Raw genomic sequence first — 18,241 nt, 5'->3', positions numbered from 1 at the left:
TTTTACAATTTTTAATTTTGGTCGTTTGCAGACTTTCTGTTATTAACGTTCTTGCTGTTTTATTTCCTAAATCTTAATTCTTAATCAATAAAAATTCAGGTAGAACAACTTGTTGACTTGTCACATTTTTTTAGTTTATTTATTTATTTACTTATTTTTTTAACGTTTAAATTTAATTATTTTAAGAAATACAGGATAATAATCTTGATCATTTTATTTAATTGGTAAACTTCTAAATTATTGTCCTTCCAATTATAATTATAATTATGTTATAATTATAATATATTAATAATAATTAATTAATGTATTCAATCAAGCTATCTATTTCTATATGTATGCATAAAAAACAATTAATATATACAATACAAATAATTATTAATTATACAATAACAGCACATACAAAATAGTATAGTATACCCTAATATAATATACAAAGATCTTAATCTTAATTAAATGAAAATAAAAGCAACCTATGCATTCATGTATGTATAATTGTAGACTCTTCTATATTCTATTAAGTATAATTTATAATATGTATGTTTTTTCATACATAGTATTTCTATAATATAGTATAGAGATACTATATATAAAGTGTAGTTATAGTAGCAGTATTTTTTTAATTGGTTGCTAAGTAAGTTAGTATACGTATATATAAGTATAGAATAGAGCGTAAGTTAAAAATTGCAATGCAAGATTTAAATCAAGCTTTAAAAAGTTACTTAAAAAAACAGCTTGTATAAAAATAATTTCAAGGAAAAAAGAGGGAGAGAGAGAGATGAAAATTGAAATATCTTTTCACTTGCAATGAAAAATATGGCAAAAACAATTTTTAAGGATTTTCAATCCAATAGAACAAAATATTTAAAAATTATCCCCAAAAAAATGCAGACCAAAGATCATCAATTTAGCAGCATGTTGGGCAGGCGGAGCTCTTCGTTTGGCTTCCAGATAATTTCGGTGGCCATCGTTCTGGTGGTGTTCGTGTACGGCTTCTTCATGTATCAGAAACTTTCTTCTCAACTATTGAAGTCCGAGAAGCATATTGCCGATTTGACGTCTGCAAAAGAGGATTTGTCACACGATGCCCAAGGTGAGAGTTATTAAAAATAAAAAGGAGAATTAATTTTCTTTGTACAGTAGGATAAAAATAGATTAAAAAATTAATTTTCTTTGTATGGCAGAATAAAAATAAATAAAAGAATTATATTTCTTTTTATGGCAAACTAAAAATTTATTTTTTTCCCTGTGACATGGTGGAAAAAATGATATTTTTTATAACTGTTTATTCTGATTTTTTAGCACCATGTCTCTATCATTATCATCATCAGTATCATCATCATCATAATTAGCAACATCGTCATCATTAGCATCATCATTATCATCAACGTGATTAATTCCAGTTAATCTCTCTTTACCTGCAAACTTCAGCTATTTTATTTGCTCATAGACATTATTTGAAAAGTTTTATGATATAATTTGTTAAGTTACTCATTAATTCATTCATTCGTTCGTTCATTCATTCATTCATTTATTCATTTATTTATTCATTCATTCATTCATTTAATTATTCATTCATTCATTTCTTGTTTCAGTGTTAAGAGAGTCCAAGGCAGAGTTAGAAAGCTTGCTCAAGACCAAAGAAAAAGAATTCATCACTTCTGAAAAAGGCATTTTTTTTATTTATCTTCTAAATTTTCTTTGATCTATTTTTATAGTGGAATATCTTTAATTTGTTGAGACTTTCATTCGTTATGCATAGTTCAATTAATAGTTTTATTTAATATAAATATATATATATATTTATATTAAATAAATCAAAGTTCAATTTTACAACACCGAAGTTAATTTTTACAACGTCAAAGTTAATCTTGACAAAGTCAATATTTCCCTATATATACAACAAAGAGCACTGACGATGATTCATTCGGAATCGAAATATGGCCTTATTTGCAGCATGAATTCGAAAAATAAGTTTATTTTGAATTTTAATAAACTAAACGTTCACCAAAAAACTTTAGTGAGAAAAATCGAAAAAACGAACTACAAACATATTAACGCCAAACATTCGGTAGTTGTTATAGAATATTGTAAAAATATATATATTTATATATATACGTATATATTATTTAGTTAGATTATATTTTTACATTATTATTATTTAATTATTTTTAATTGCAATTAATTATTTGGAAAGGTGTTTATTTAATTAAGTGCAGATAAGGTAAAACTATGTTTTGATTGATTTATGTGGCATCTGCTAACTGGATTGATGGTTTGAACTAGTTATTATTATCATTGTTGTTGTTTTTATTGTTATTACAATTATTTTATATTTTATAATAATTTTTTATAACTATTATAACATTTATTAATATTATTAAAAATATTTTAATTAATTTGAAAATTAATTTTCTCCATCCATAGAGAAAAATTCGATCATATCTGATCTCAGAGAGAAAGCTTCTATTGATCAAGTGCGTGTTTGTGTGTTTGTGTGTGCGTGTTTGTGTTTACGTGTGTGCGTGTGTGTGTTTGCGTGTGTGTGTGTTTGCGTGTGTGTGTGTGTGTGTGTGCTTGCGTGCGTGTGTGTCTGTGTGTGTGAATGTGTGTGTGTTTTGATATTTTAGTTTCATTGTAATAAATAAATAAATAAATTAAGAATATTATTCGTTATTATTATTAATGTTATTATTATTATTCATTATTATTATTGTGCCTGTGTTAAGATTCATGATTTTGTTGCTGCTGTAAGATGAACCACATTATTTCATTCAATGGATATTCATCGTCATCATTATCCAGACCCTTATCATAAATATCATCATTGTATATATTATTATTATTATTAGCAATATTTCATTAACATAAATCAATAAGGCCATCACGTTTCGTTATCATTAAAATTGTTATTTGAATTGTTGTTGTTGTTGCTGTTGTTGTTGTTGTTGTTGTTGTCATTGTTGTTGTTGTAATTTTTCAAATGCATCACACCCATTTTGTTCAAAAAATCTAAGTTTCACCATCTATTTAGCCTTTCTTCTATTTCTAGTCCCTTTGGTCTTAGTATATTTTATGTTTTTGCGATTTTTTTCGTTATTGTTATTATCTGTTTATTTATTCATTATTATTTTAAATATTTATTGTAATTATTTATTTTAAATAAATATTTATTTTTATTAATTTTCAAAATGAATGTCATTTAGAATAGGCAGCTAGCTGAAATTACTGAATTAAACAACGATAAGAATCATTTGCAGGTTCTAATTTATTCATCTTTAATTTTATTTCATTTAATATTTTCTAATTATTTTCATTAAAATTAATTTTAATTGTCATTATTTCGTTTCGTTTTTTGTTATTTTGTCACGAATTCTGATCTTCTGTCAATTTATTTTAATTATTTAATTAATTATTATAATCAATAAAAATTGATTATAATATTTTTATTGCGACATCCAGGTCATAATTCAGATTTAGTTGTTGTGCTTAATTATCATTATTATCGCCGTCATGATCGTCACATTGCCATCGTGCTGGTCATCACGAATGAATGAATTAATGAATGAAGAAATGAATGAATGAAAAAATTATTATTATTATTATTATGTTATTCACTCTATTGACATTCTTCAGAGGATTGTACTGTGATTAAATGCTTAGTTGAACAAATAACTTCTTTTTAACTCTCTTCTGAAATCTTTTTCTGGAACAATTTGCTTCAATCTTGTTAGATGATCATTCCATACCTTGGACAGAGCAACCTGCACAAATGAATGAATGAATGAATGAATGAATTCTTACGATACAAAGTTGCCATCACATTGGTGTTATCATTTTTCATCACCATCATTGGCAACTCGGTGCCCTTAAGGGCTTGGCATTTTAATTTTAAAAAGAACTTTTTTTAATTTCGTTTGTTTAACCAATAATTAGTTGTAACGTCCTTACCATTATCACACCATATCGCTATCACATAATCGTCACTATCACCTCATCATCATCACCACCACAACATCATCAACATCACCACCACAACATCATCAACATCACCACCACAACATCATCAACATCACCACCACAACATCATCAACATCACCACCACAACATCATCATCATCACCACCACCATCACCACCATCAGGACACGTTGGAGAAGGAGCGCTTACAAGCGAAGGAAAACATGGACGAGGCCGACAAAAGGATGGAGCGTATGAGGGAGGAAATGTCTCAACTCCAAAGCAGATTGAAGCAGGAGAATGAGAATGAGGTCGCCCAGCTGAAAGGTCAGCAGCCACCCTGATCCTTCATCTTTATTGGCTCGGCGGCATTTTCACTTCTATCATGTATCAATTTCAGTCAGCCAGTGATTGCACTGTTAACCAGTCTGAGCCAACACCAACCATTCACCATCAACCAACCAATCACAATCAACCAGTCAGAGCCAGCATGTCACATCCTAATTGATTTGACTTATTTAGATTGTTTGCAAATTGTTCAAGTAGATGATAATGATGTTGATGATAATGATGATGATGATTATGTTGATGATGATGATGATAATGATGTTGATGATGATGATAATGATGGACTACTTTTGATCGCCACAGATGAAGTAGCGAATTGCAGAAGAAAGTTGGATAAGATGGCAAAAGTTCAGGAGCAACTTGACTCACTGGTTGGTTGTCTGTGATTGGTTGGTCTTGATTCTTACTAGCTGAATGTGATTGGTCACTTGTTGTGATTGAGTGATTTGATTGGTTGGTTGATTTTGATCACATGGCTGGTATTGATGCTCTTTGTTCTGATTTGCTATTTTGATCTGATTGGTTTGTCGGATTTGATTGGTTGACTATTTAGCTACACTTGTTTCGTTGGCTTGTTTTGATTGGTTGGCTGATGTTGGTTCTGGTTGGTTGAAAAATTTTCTCTCATTTCTCAATTTAATGATTGGGTTTTTGTCATTAATTTTATGGCTGTTGTAGGTTGGATTGGTTAAGGATGCTAGTAGCTGCATTAGATAGTTTGCTGATTAATCAATCGGTCAATTGGTTAATTGATTGATTAATTAATTGACTGACTGACTGATTGATTGATTAGATGAAAAAGAACAGCAGTAGTGTGAATGAATCAAAACCAGCTGTGAAGGAGCCAGAGCCACCAAACATGCAGATTGAACAACCTGGTTTGTTTGTTTGTTTGTTTGTATATCTATGCGTATGTATGTTTGTTTGTTTGCTTGTTTGTATATGTATGTTTGTTTATCTATCAATGTATTTACGTTTGTGTATATGTACGTTTGTACGTATGTTTGTTAGTCTGTTTGTTTGTGTACGCTTGTTCATATGTTTGTTTGTATACTCATGTTTGTTTGTTTGTATGCATGTGTGTATGTGGATTTGTTAATTTGTTTGTATGTTCGTGTATATCTCTTTGTTTGCATTTCTATATATGCCTGTTTGCATATCTATTTATGTTTGCATGTATATATATATATATATATATATGTGTGTGTGTGTGTGTGTGTGTGTGTGTGTGTGTGTGTGTGTGTGTGTGTGTGTGTGTGTGTGTGTTTGTATGTTTATATATGTATGCATAGTTGTTGATGTTTAATGTTTTTTGAACATGTTTATTTCTAAGTAGGTACTAAATGTTATTCTGTCTTTGCTTATTGATTTAGTTGTATGTGTAAGAGTGCGTGCGTGTGTTCGTGTGTATGTGTGTGTGTGGTGTGTATGTGTATTTATGTGTGTATGTGTGATTAGTTTATAATTTTTTAGCAGACTATATCGAATTATATTTTTAATGATATTTTGAAACATAACATTATATAGCTTTGTTTTTCATGTTTTATGGCTTTGGGTATTCTTGCATCAGATGTTACATGTTTGTTAAAGATGTTGTACATTTGTATAAGATATTGTATAGTTGTGTAAATTGTGTTTGTTTGTTTGTTTGTATAAAATTTTGTTTTATGTTTGTATGATACGTAAGTTTGTATATATAAAGTGTTTCTTTTGTATAAAGTGTTGTATGTTTTGTATAAAATGTTGCATGTCTGTATATGATGTTGTGTGTATAAAATGTTGTTGTACGTTTAACAGGTGAGCGTTTGAAGGGCTACAACAACAGGAGTGTAAACGATATTTCTCTAGACAACAACATCAACAACATCAACAATAGAGATGACGTTATCAACAAGGATGACGTCAACAACAGAGATGACGTCAACAAAATTGGTAACGCCGATGATAAGAGATCCAATAGAGAACAAGTCATTCCTCCTGTAATTGTTAGTGTTGTTGCTGTTGAGACGTGGCGTCGTTTGATGATGATGATGTTGTTGTTGTTGTTGACTGTGTTTGTTGTGTTGTTGTTGTATGTTGTTGGTTGTGTTTGTAGTGTTGTTGCAGTTGTCGATGTAACCTTAGTTTGTGTTGCTTCTGTATTTTTGTTGACTGTTTGTAAGTGTTGTTAATAATGTTGATTTCATTTTTTTTTTCTTATAAACTTTTCAGAAGGACAAGAAGTCTTTTGATAATATGAAAAATCATTTTAACGTTAGTATTGTTGTCGTTCTTGTTATTGCTATTGGGGTTGTTGTTGTTGTTGTTGCTGTTGTTGTTGATGTGATTGTTGCTGTTGTTGTTGCTCTTGTTGTTGTGGTTGCTGTTGTTGTTGTTTTTGTTGTTGTTGGCTAGTTGATGTAATGACATATTTTTTTCATTTTTATTATTATTTTTCTCATCGTTTTTGCATTTCCCTAAACAGTGCCAACCGTAATTAGCACTTCCAATGTGTCTAGTTATCTGGCTGGATGGCTGGCTAGCTGGCTGGCTGGCTGGCTGGCTGGCACTCACTATTTGTTTTGGCAATCACTTACAAGTTATCATTTAAATTATAAAAATTAAAATTGAAAAACAGAGACAAAGAGACAACGACGAAGACAACAACAACAACAATTACGACACTAACCAACGACAACAACAACAACTGCAAAAAGAACGGCAAGACGAGCTTAGTAGGATAAAATTCAAGAGGAGCATACAGAAGGGCCATGCAGCGGCCGATGGTGGAGCCATTCAGGGCAGCCTGGGAGGGCCGAGTCAGGTTGAGGCACCAAGAGGGGGTCACCATGTCGAGGGCAAACAGGGTTAGGTGGCGGTGCTGATTATGATAGTACGATGAAATGATGATGGGATGATGATATGACAATGACGGTGACGGATCTAACGTAATAGTAGATAATGAATGATGTGATGATGAGGATGAGGAGGAGGATGAAGACGACGATGAATTTCAACACTCAAACACTTTAAACTTGAATTATCATATTTTTCACCGAAGCAGCGGAAGACACCGGCACTCTCAACAACAACAACATCATCATCAACAACAACAACAACAACGTTAACAGCAACAACAACAACAACGACAACGATGACGAAGCATTTAAAAAACCGCAAGAAAAATTGAACGGCATAGAGGGCCAAGATGGGCAGAAAAATAACAAAGAAATTGGTCAAAAGGGCCCCGAGGGTAGAAACATGGCTCCAAACGGCGAACAAAATGACGCCGCGGTCCATAGAGGCGATGACGTCATCGCAGAGAAGGACGTAAAAAATGGCGATGGTGAGGCTGCTAGGAATGATGCTGAGAAGGTGAAGAGGCTTGATGATCATCATCACTTGGATGATGATGATGATGATGGTGGTGGTGAAGTTGCGGGTGACGGAGCTGTTGGTGGTCATGGTGGTGGTGGTTGGGATAATAATGGTGAGGATAGACTGAGGGAAGGAGGAAGAATTGATGAAAGAGTCAAAGTTGACAGGAGGAATCAGGCTCTGTGAGGTAGATAGTTACTAACAAATTTGTGGTTTTCATTATTATTATCATTAGTATTATCATTGTTATCATTATTATTATTTTTATTATTATTAGTTATTGTAACAGTCTTTAATTATGTCGTTATCACTATATCAGTCCCTGCCTACCACTGAAACGTGATATCATCATCGTCGTTGTCATCATCATCGTCATTACTTTATACAATCCATCCATCATTATCATTACGCAATTATTATTATATCAGACTCACTCACATCATATCTACTCTCACAGGCGATGCTGTATGAAGAAGGTAGAGAACTGATGATGACGACGACGACGATAAATATGATGATGTGGTAGTAGTGATGATTATGATGACGATGGGGATTCGGATGATGATGATGAGGATTCTGATGATGATGATGGTAAAATTAAGAGAATGTAACACTGATGATGTTGTTGATAATGATGATGATATCAATGATGATGATGGTGGTGTTGTTGTGGCAGTAGTGATGATTATGGTGATGAGGAGGTGGAGTTGATATCAATGAGGATGATATCAATGATGATATGATATCAATGATGATAATGGTATCAATGATGATAATGATGGTGATGGAGCGTGGTGGCTATTTTTTTTTATCATTCTAGCATCAGCTTGCGCTGAAATGATGATATCACTTTTATTATTATTATCACTATTATTATTATTATTATTATTATTATTATTGCAATTAATATTCGTTATTGTTAATATTATTATTTAAACAAAATATTATTATTTTATTACTTATTGGTGATGATAATGTTGCTAATTGTAACATAATTTGTGGTAGTTGTTGTTGTTGTTATTTATTTATTTATTATTGTTGTTATTATTGTTATTATTATTGTTATTATTAATGTTATTAATTATGTAAATTATGCTAAATCGAAATTCGATACCATTTTCAATAAATAAACATGAAAAAATTTGTTACAACTGCTATTTGTTTATTTATTCATTCGTTTAATTATTCATTCATCCATTCATTTATCCATTCATTCATTCATTTATCCATTCATTCATTCATTTATTCATTCATTCATTCATTTATCCATTCATTCATTCATTTATCCATTCATTCATTCATTTATCCATTCATTCATTCATTTATCCATTCATTCATTCATTTATCCATTCATTCATTCATTTATCCATTCATTCATTCATTTATCCATTCATTCATTCATTTATCCATTCATTCATTCATTTATGGTTTTCATTCACTGCTTGTTTATACTTTCAATCAATCACTATTTTGCTTGCTAATTCATTCATTTTTTCATTCATTCATTCTTTATTTGTAGTTTGTTTATTTATTTTTTTTTCGTTTTATCATGTAAATGAATGATGAATTGATAAGTTATCTAATTAATTAGTTACCTGATTGAATAATTGAACGATTAATGGTCGATTGAATGATTGATTGAATTGATTGATTGATTGATTGATTGATTGATTGATTGATTGATTGATTGATTGATTGATTGATTGATTGATTGATTGATTGATTGATTCATTGATTCATTGATTGATTGATTGATTTGCGTTACTGATTACAACAGTTGATGAAGACGCCTGAATGAATATATTGTTTTATTTTTTCTCTAATTAATCATTCTTTTTCTCGTTCATTCATTTTTTCATTCATTCGTTCATTCATTTATTCATTCATTCATTCATCTATTTGTTCGTTCATCCATTCTTTTATTCATTTTTCATTCGTTCATCTTATCACTTCCCGTTTTGAGCCATGCGTGTTGCATTTTTTCTTATAATTAACTAAAAATTAATTATTGATAATAAAATTAATTAATTATTTTTTATAATTAATTAATTCATTCATTTATTTATTCATTCGTTCATTCACCAATAGTTTTATAATTAAATCAATCCTTTAATTAATCATTCGCTCATTCATTCCATGATTTGTGCATGTATGTTTGTGCGCGCGTAGTTTAATTCGTTCTTTAGTCTTTCTTTGGTCATTCATTCATTCATTCATCTATTTGTCCATAAGTTAAATCTTTCATTCATTCATTCCTCTAACCATTCATTCACCCACGTCATATTTTATTAAAAATTATAAAATTGTTTCTAATTAATATGCTACAATATGTGCGTGTGTGTATATATATATATATATATATATATATATATACGGGTGCGTGTATACGTGTGTGTGTATGTGGTGTGTGTGTGCGTGTCTATGTTGTATTTTTATGCCTTTACCTGTTTACGTTCATCATACAATATTTATTTATCATTATCATTATTTGGTATCATTGATCAGTTATTACGCTTGTACGTATAACGTTATCTATAATAATATTATTATTATTATGTTATTATTATTGTTATTATTATTATTATTATTATTATTATTATTATTATTAGTGTGGCTAACGGTACTCTTAGTTTTGGGACTTTTTTTTAGAACAAGAAACATACACACGCACACACACACACGCACACACACACGCACACACACACACACATATATATATGTATATATATATATATATATATATGTATATATATATAAATATTTCAATAATATGTTTATGTTCTAAGCGGGTTTTTTTATGTAGAACCTTTCCTTTTGTGCATGGTCGTTTTAAAGCCGAACCACGTGTTGAAGAGTGCAGCCGTTCTTCAACATGTAAATTCAAATATCAGCTGGCTACATTTCTTGAGTTGGAGACCATGTTGTATTCATGTTCAACGTAGCCACCTGATATCTGAATCTACATGTCCTCTTGAAGGCTCTGCACGTCAGAATGTTTCATATATCGAAGTGTCTACAACATCGCCAACTAGACCATGCTGCATAAAAGGGAATGTTTTATAAAGACACACAAACACACTTAAAACACACACATAATATTGAAATTACAAGAGGAATGACAGCAACATCGATATATATATATATATATATATATATATATATATATATATCGGATTAAGACTGTCAGAAATTATTGATGAAAATCACGGCATGTTCCACGTTAGTTAGCTTCCTGTTTAGTTTTTCTAACGATTGATCGTAAATCATGTCAATAACAACGATTAACAATTTACGACTAGCCGAATCAATACTCATAGAAACAAGACATCCGATAATAAATATTCAACAACGGGCAATTGGAATCCTTCCCACTAATAAACTTAGAAACAAAGGAATCATCGATAATGACGACACGTGAAAGTGTCATATTGCACAAAGTTGAAGATTGTAAAACTAATCGTTAAGTATTCACATTAAACAAACAAAAAATTAACATTGTAGAGACACAGTTTATATATATATAATATTTCAATATTTCCCTATATAAACAGCAGAAAGCACTGACGATGATTCATTCGGAATCGAAATATGGCCTTATTTGCAGCATGAATTCGGAAAATAAGTTTATTTTGAATTTTAATAAACTAAACGTTCACCAAAAAACTTCAGTGAGAAAAATTGAAAAAACGAACCACAAACATATTAACGCCAAAAATTCGGTAGAATTTATAGAATATTGTAAAAATTATGGTCTATTATCAACATATATATATATATAAATATATATACACACACATATATATATATATAATTTGAGACGAGGATTTCGTTGATGCATATTTCATTAAATTTGTATGCCCACTCTGCATTCAAAAGTTTTTTTGATAAGAAAGTTTTTTGATAGGAACTTTAACACCTCGTAGTTTTTTGAATTCCTATTTATTCAAAACACCCATGAAATTTGTCAGCTGAGAGCGCGTGGTATTGAAGTTCTTATCAAAAAATTTTTGAACGCAGGGTGGGCATACAAATTTAATGAAATGCATATATATATATATATGCTTTTCTGTTCTGTTACAAAAATTGAATACGTATACAGAAAGCTAACTAACTAACGCGGAGCATACTGTGATTTTCATCATTAATTGCTTATATATATATGGTTTCTTATATATATATATATGGTTTATATAGTTGCATGTATATTCGTACCACTTGATTAATTGCTTTTTCGTTGATATGTATTTTTTTTACTAATCAACTGATAATTTATCGCCAAATGATAATTGCAAGTGTGTGTGTGTGTGTGTGTGCGCGCGTATGTGTATCTCTATTTGTCTGTCTGTGCAGTTTGATACAGCTTTTATTGTGTTGATACAAATAATAATATTAATGAATATTATCATCATCATATCCACTGTTTAAATTCGATTGCTTTTATTTTATTATTATTCCATAGTGTTTCCTGTATTATTTTGAATAAATAAATAAATGTTGGATGGTTGGTTGATTGATTGATTGATTTATTATCTATATGTTTATTTATTTGTAATTATTATTATTATTATTATTATTATTGTTATGCTTGCAGTTGTTATTGTTTGAAAAACATGTTTATGAATTTCTAAGACCTTCATCTTTCTGTTGATTTTTTAATGTTATTTATATGTGCATAAATTGTGGATATGAATTATTATTTAAGAAAAAAAAAATTGTTATCGATTTGTTTTATTTTTATTGGCTTTTTTATTTATTTATGGAAATGGATGTTATTTTTTAATATTTATCTTTTATTAAAAGAAAGATATTTATCTTTCTATCGGAGGTATGCGTAACTGCATGCAAAATTTTCTATAATAATATAATTGCTTTAAGTAAAATAATGGAAATGATGATAAAAATGCCCGAAATGTGCCTAATGGTCTTCTTTGTCAGTTTTTATGTGTCTGTATGTGTGTGTGTCTGTATGTATATGCGTGTTGTGCGTATGTGCGTGTTGTGTGTGTGTATGTGTGTCGTATGTATATGCGTGTTGTGCGTATGTGCGTGTTGTGTGTGTGTATGTGTGTCGTATGTATATGCGTGTTGTGCGTATGTGCGTGTTGTGTGTGTGTATGTGTGTCGTATGTATATGCGTGTTGTGTGTATATGCGTGTGTGTGGTGTGTGTGTGTGTGAATGAGTGTGTGCTTCGCTTGTTTGGTAGAGTAATGACTTTATAACATCAGGCGGCATTATTCAACCATAATAACCGAGCGTTTGCAGTGATGTAGTTGGGCGGTGCCTGCATTCCTGTACATCGCTTGCATACGAATTTGATAAAATTTTGATCGTAAAGCGGGAATAAAATAATGGAAAAGGAACAAAATCTATCGTATCAGACTTTTAAAAGTTTCGATTTACTTTTGAATGAAAATTTGGGCTGCAATTTGTTTTCTGTTACCGCCTTCGGTTTATAGGAGGAAGAAAATAATTTCTTCTTGAAAAGGCCACTTTTATGAGCACCTGATGTTTCCTTCATTGATTCATCATCGCCCACTGCTGCCATCTTGTTCGCTAATTTATCTACCCTTTCGGAAATTGTTGGCAAAGGAGTGCTTGAACTTTCTTCGTCCGTCCTAGACGGCTGTGGTTGCGTTGTGGCGACAACATCATAGTAAGGTGAAAGTAGCGAGTCGTCGTAAGGCGCTTCGGGAGATTTTATTATAATTTCTGGAGGCGGTTTCACTCGAAGGATTGCCGAGAGGCTGGAATCGCTGCCAGAGTCATTTGTCTTGCAGTCGGTTCCGTCGCGTTTGACGTCGTCGCCGAATATCAATCGAACGACGTCGACGATTTGTCGATTCAAGTCAGCATCATCCAGGTGAGTGTCGGGTGTTTTGTCGAGAAATTTTGCTTCCGCGTTGAAAATAGTTTCCTCGTCGATGATGTCAACGACCACGGAAGAATCCAGCCTATCGCTGTCCGTGTAGCTGGTGTTGCTGTTTCCGTTTTGTGGGTTTCGACGATGGTGGTTGATGGTGGCAGCAGCGGGTCCAACTTCGTAAGAAGCGAACGGTAACATTTCCAAATCGCTGACGTTGATGCTGAACTCTCTTCCTCTCAGTGTCGTAATATCGTCATTTCTGTTCAATACTGACTCACTTTGACTCCAAGCTCTCTGGGTGATGACTTCTTCCCCCAATGCTGGATGCGTGACCAATGTGGCTTTTGATGACGTAGGTGACGGGTTTTTCACTTTCTTCTCCTTTCTTTCCGGTGTTTGTAGCTCGCTGGAGGAGCTCTTTAAGGGCTACTTTGGTTGAATATTTGTAGTATTGGTCAGCATTGTCGTGGTGGTGGTGGTGGTGGCCATGTTTCTTGCTCTCCCGCCCTGAAATGGCCTCTTGTTTTGTGTTGAACTCTCGCAATTGTTGGCATCGTTCGATCTGAATGACTATGAACCTGCTCGAATGTGGTGATTTTTTTTAGGATGTTATATTTGTTTTTACAGTTTGAGATCTCAGTTTAACATTATGTCTGAATGTTTCTACTGTGTGTTTTGTAAATTAAACAAAAATAGAATTTTAAAATGAAATGATTGCCATCATGAGTGATACAAAACTTGTGCTGTATGTGTGAAAAGATCAAAAGTCCAACAACGTGTACACTACAACACGCATACTACAACTTCTGAAATCACGACAACACACACACACAACAACAACAATACGTACACCTACACAAAGACACGTACACAACGAAATTAACAGTACCCAACATGTACCGTACTGTAAACAACGAACCTGTACGTGAGCAGCATGCAGACCAAGGTATTCTTGCAAGTGAAGAACATGTTCGTATAGCTGAGAACCTTCAACCATCGTTTCAAAGATGTTAATGTCATTGAATATTTTCAATGAATTTTAAGAAAGTAATTTATATCTAATAAATTATAATTATTATTGTAATTGTAACAATTATAGATAGATATTGTCACTTCTTATTTATATTTACATTGTACTTGAATATGAGTAACATGCGCAGGACTAAGAAAGGTCCATCCTGCATAAAGATGGACATGATGATGCCGAAGACGTCGGGAGTGCAGCAATTTTCGGCCGGGACCTCTACGCCAGCCGGCGACTCCTTGCGACCTTTTGTGGCCGTGAAGACAAGCGTGAACTGGAGAACTGACCAGGACCAGATGGCGAGAATTACCGTACACAGGGTTCGATTGTATTTGACCTAGGGTGGTATGGCGGTATGACGAATCATGCCTCGTTGCATCATCTTTCGTTATTTTTATCCATTATTAATAAATTTTAAAATAAGGGAAGTATAATGCTTAACACCGATTGTCAGATGAAACAATTGGCAGAAAAACGTCAAACGTCTTGGAGGCACGATATTTTACAAGATGCAGACGAGTAAGTGACACAAAATTCTGAAGCTGGCTGAGATAAACTACAAAACAATCTCGACTGATCAAATGAGACGATCAATTATTTGATGCTGCATCATTCCGTGGCTCAACGTCGCTCTTCGTTCGGCATTCCAAACAAACAAAAACCTGCTCTTCGTTGAAAGCTTCGAAGAATTCAACGATATCAGCGGCTGTTCCAATGTAGACGAGCAGAAGTTGTGAGAGTTGATCGTGTGTTAGTTTGCCTTTGGGTAGCATCCATCTGTGTATGTGTGCGTGACATGTGTATGTGTATGCATGCGTGTCATGTGTGTGCATTGTGCTGTACGTCTGTGAGGCCGTGTGTTTTATTGCGTTAAGTTTTTACGTATGTCTGTGTGAACAAGCGTGTGTACGTGAGCTTTACAACAATAGTTATGTCAAAAAAAATCCAATTATTTTATATATTATTGGATGAATGATTGAATGAATTAATGAATTACCAAATAAATGAATGAGCGAATTAACTAATTAAAAAAATGAATGAATGAATGAATAAGTTAAAGAATTAGTGAACAAATTAATGAATGCATTAATGAATGAAGAATATTTATCACCGGTATAATAAAATGAATTATTGATATCTGGAGAATGAGCACACGACAACGAACATTAAGCATTTGACGTTGTTGTTACCTTCCGAGTATGAGAATAAGTAAGAGGAGTTGTTCCAGGGTTCGAATCCACTGGTGGGAATTGAACCCCGATGTCCCTATGATGCCCTGGGTGGGTCAAAGGTCATGTATTTATTTATTTATTAACCAGTTTTAAATTATTTTTGGACATGATACCATGTTTCACGATTATGCAAAAAATGTAAGCACTCACAACGGACTCGGGAGCGAACAATTTTTGAAACAAAAAACGCAAGGTTGATTATCTACACACAAGCAGATGTATTTATGAATAATGAACACATCAAAAAATACAAAGATCTCACAAGCACGTTTACACAATATAGACACACATACAAACAAACAACCACACAAAAACACACACGCACAAACGGACACACACATACAAACAAACAAACACACACACAGTCGGCAACTTAACCTCCAACTTATCAGAGAGATCCGGATAGAGATCTTCACTTCCATCCTTCTCAACAACTCTCAGTTCGTACTCAGACTCAACTGTCGTCATCTCGTTCCAAGAACTTGTCGTCCGCGAGGTTTCGTCGCCGCCTGATGAAGTCGTGTTCAGGATGTGCTCGCGTATCCGCTCGTTCAGTTCATGGAGCTCTAAGAACCAAATTGTTGGCACCAGACAGGCAAGGTAGAAGAAGACACTTGGACAGAACCTGCGTGTTTCAGGGTAAGTATGTCTTAAAGACGTATTTCATCAGGTCTATTTTATACATGTACTTTACCATCATCTTCATCCACCTTTTAAATCATCAATTCCATAGCTTGAAAACTAAGACAGCCTACTTACCACTTCCAATCCTCCCCCCTCTTAACGTACAGAGTGAACGCTGTCTCGAAGGCCAGCCCGAAGAGGGCCAGCAGCAGGTACCAGTTTTGTGGATCGTTCGTTATGACGAAGAGTCTCCAAATGGAGAAGACGCCGTGAGCCGTGAAGAGCACTCGGACGGTGATTGCCCTGGAGACTGTGAAGCAACCCATAGCGAAGTGTGTGTAGGGTTGTTGTTGTCGCTTTTGTTGTTGTTGTAAGAGTTGTTGTTGCTGGGGGAGTTGTTGTTGTTGTTGGAGTGGTTGTTAGTGTTGTTGTTGTTGTTGTGGGAGTTGTTGTTGGTGTTATTGTTGTTGTGGGAGTTGTTGTTGGTGTTGTTGTTGTGGTTATTGTAGGAATGGTTGTTGTTGGAGTGATTGTTGGTGGTGGTTTTGTGGTAAAGATGATGGTGACTGTTTCTTGTGTTGTTGTTTGCAAACAAAATATATAAATATAAAAGATGATGATGGTGGGGATGATGCCGGCGCCGGTGGTGATAATGATGGTGAAGAAGACAGTGGCGATGATGATTGTGGAGATGACGATAATGATGATGATGGTGGTGGAGGTGATAGTGATGATGACAAAAACTACTGGCTGAATGACGATAGCTTTGGTGTTGATGATGATGATTGGGAGTTAGAGAATCAGGATGGTAAAAAGTTTTAAGTTTGAAAATAAAATAATAATAATAATATAAATAATAATAATAATAATAATAATAATAATAAATGAGTGAGTTATGGTGATGATGACGACCTTGCTTAGTGAGGAAATGATGATGACGATGGTTATGACGAATTTGAAGACAACGACGAATATGAAAAAGAGAAATATTATTTAGATGACAACTACGGTGATGGTGAAATGTTGTTGGTGCTGTTGTTGTTGTTGGTGCTGTTGTTGTTGTTGCTGTTATTAATGTTGTTGTAGTGTAATTTGATTTTATTAATGTTTTTGACGTTGATGCTAGGAGTTGCTGGAGTGATTTTGATGCTGTTGTCGTTTTGGTTGTTGTGGTTGTTGTTGTTGTTGTGGTTGTTAAATACTTTGTCAAAGTTGTTGTTGTTGATGATGATGTCTTGCCTGATGATGTTGCAAATATGGATAACTTAATCGATGTTGTAGTGGTAGTAGTAGTAGTAATTGTAGTAGCTGTAGTAGTTGTAGCAACTGATGCGACGGTAGAAGTAGTGGTAGCAGTAGTAGCAGTAGTAGTGGTAGTAGCAGTTTTTATTGGTGATATTGAAGCACGTTTGGCTGGTGATGCTGCTAATGTTAATGTTAATTCTCTTATTATTGTTATTTGAGTTATTGTTGTTGAAACTTTTATTAATGTTGTTGTTGTTATTGTTGTTACTGTTGTTGTTGTTAGTGGGGGTGGAACCTTTATTAATGTTGTTGTTTTCGCTATTGGTTCTCTTATTAATGTTGTTGTTGCTGCTATTGGTCTCTTTGTTAATGTTATTTTTACTGATGTTATTTTTGTTGATGTCGTTTTTGTTGATGTAGTTGCAGTCAGCGATAGTGTTGATACTATCCAGGAGTATCCCAAAAAAAAATTATCTGATAACTCAGAAATGATTCCTGGGATAATTATCCGTATCCGCCAATTCGTTGCGATGGTGAGGGTGTTGTGAAATCCGGAATAACGTTGTTTCGCAACGAAATGGTTAATAGTTA

General features: G+C 33.1%; 2 protein-coding genes across 2 annotated transcripts; one reads left to right on the top strand and one right to left on the bottom strand.

Annotated features, from left to right (window-relative positions):
• Positions 1–882: 882 nt before the first annotated feature.
• Positions 883–7,846, top strand: HELRODRAFT_188175 (hypothetical protein; the record flags this gene model as incomplete). Its single annotated transcript, XM_009011705.1, has 10 exons — positions 883–1,090; positions 2,425–2,474; positions 3,204–3,257; positions 4,141–4,282; positions 4,607–4,674; positions 5,097–5,181; positions 6,101–6,288; positions 6,515–6,556; positions 6,921–7,149; positions 7,344–7,846. The coding sequence occupies 10 exons, from the start codon at positions 883–885 to the stop codon at positions 7,844–7,846; spliced, it is 1,569 nt and encodes a 522-aa protein (XP_009009953.1).
• A 6,558-nt stretch (positions 7,847–14,404) lies between these two features.
• Positions 14,405–16,731, bottom strand: HELRODRAFT_62232 (hypothetical protein; the record flags this gene model as incomplete). The annotated part of the gene is made up of 6 exons (XM_009011704.1): positions 14,405–14,512; positions 14,656–14,886; positions 15,212–15,326; positions 15,740–15,825; positions 16,241–16,406; positions 16,541–16,731. 6 exons carry the CDS (start codon positions 16,729–16,731, stop codon positions 14,405–14,407), a joined length of 897 nt encoding a protein of 298 aa, XP_009009952.1.
• Positions 16,732–18,241: the final 1,510 nt, after the last annotated feature.

Source organism: Helobdella robusta (assembly GCF_000326865.2).
Source record: "Helobdella robusta unplaced genomic scaffold HELROscaffold_1, whole genome shotgun sequence".
NCBI classification, from domain to species: Eukaryota; Metazoa; Annelida; class Clitellata; order Rhynchobdellida; family Glossiphoniidae; genus Helobdella; species Helobdella robusta.
The sequence above is the reverse complement of the archived record's forward strand: the minus strand, read 5'-3'. Positions and strand labels throughout refer to the sequence as shown.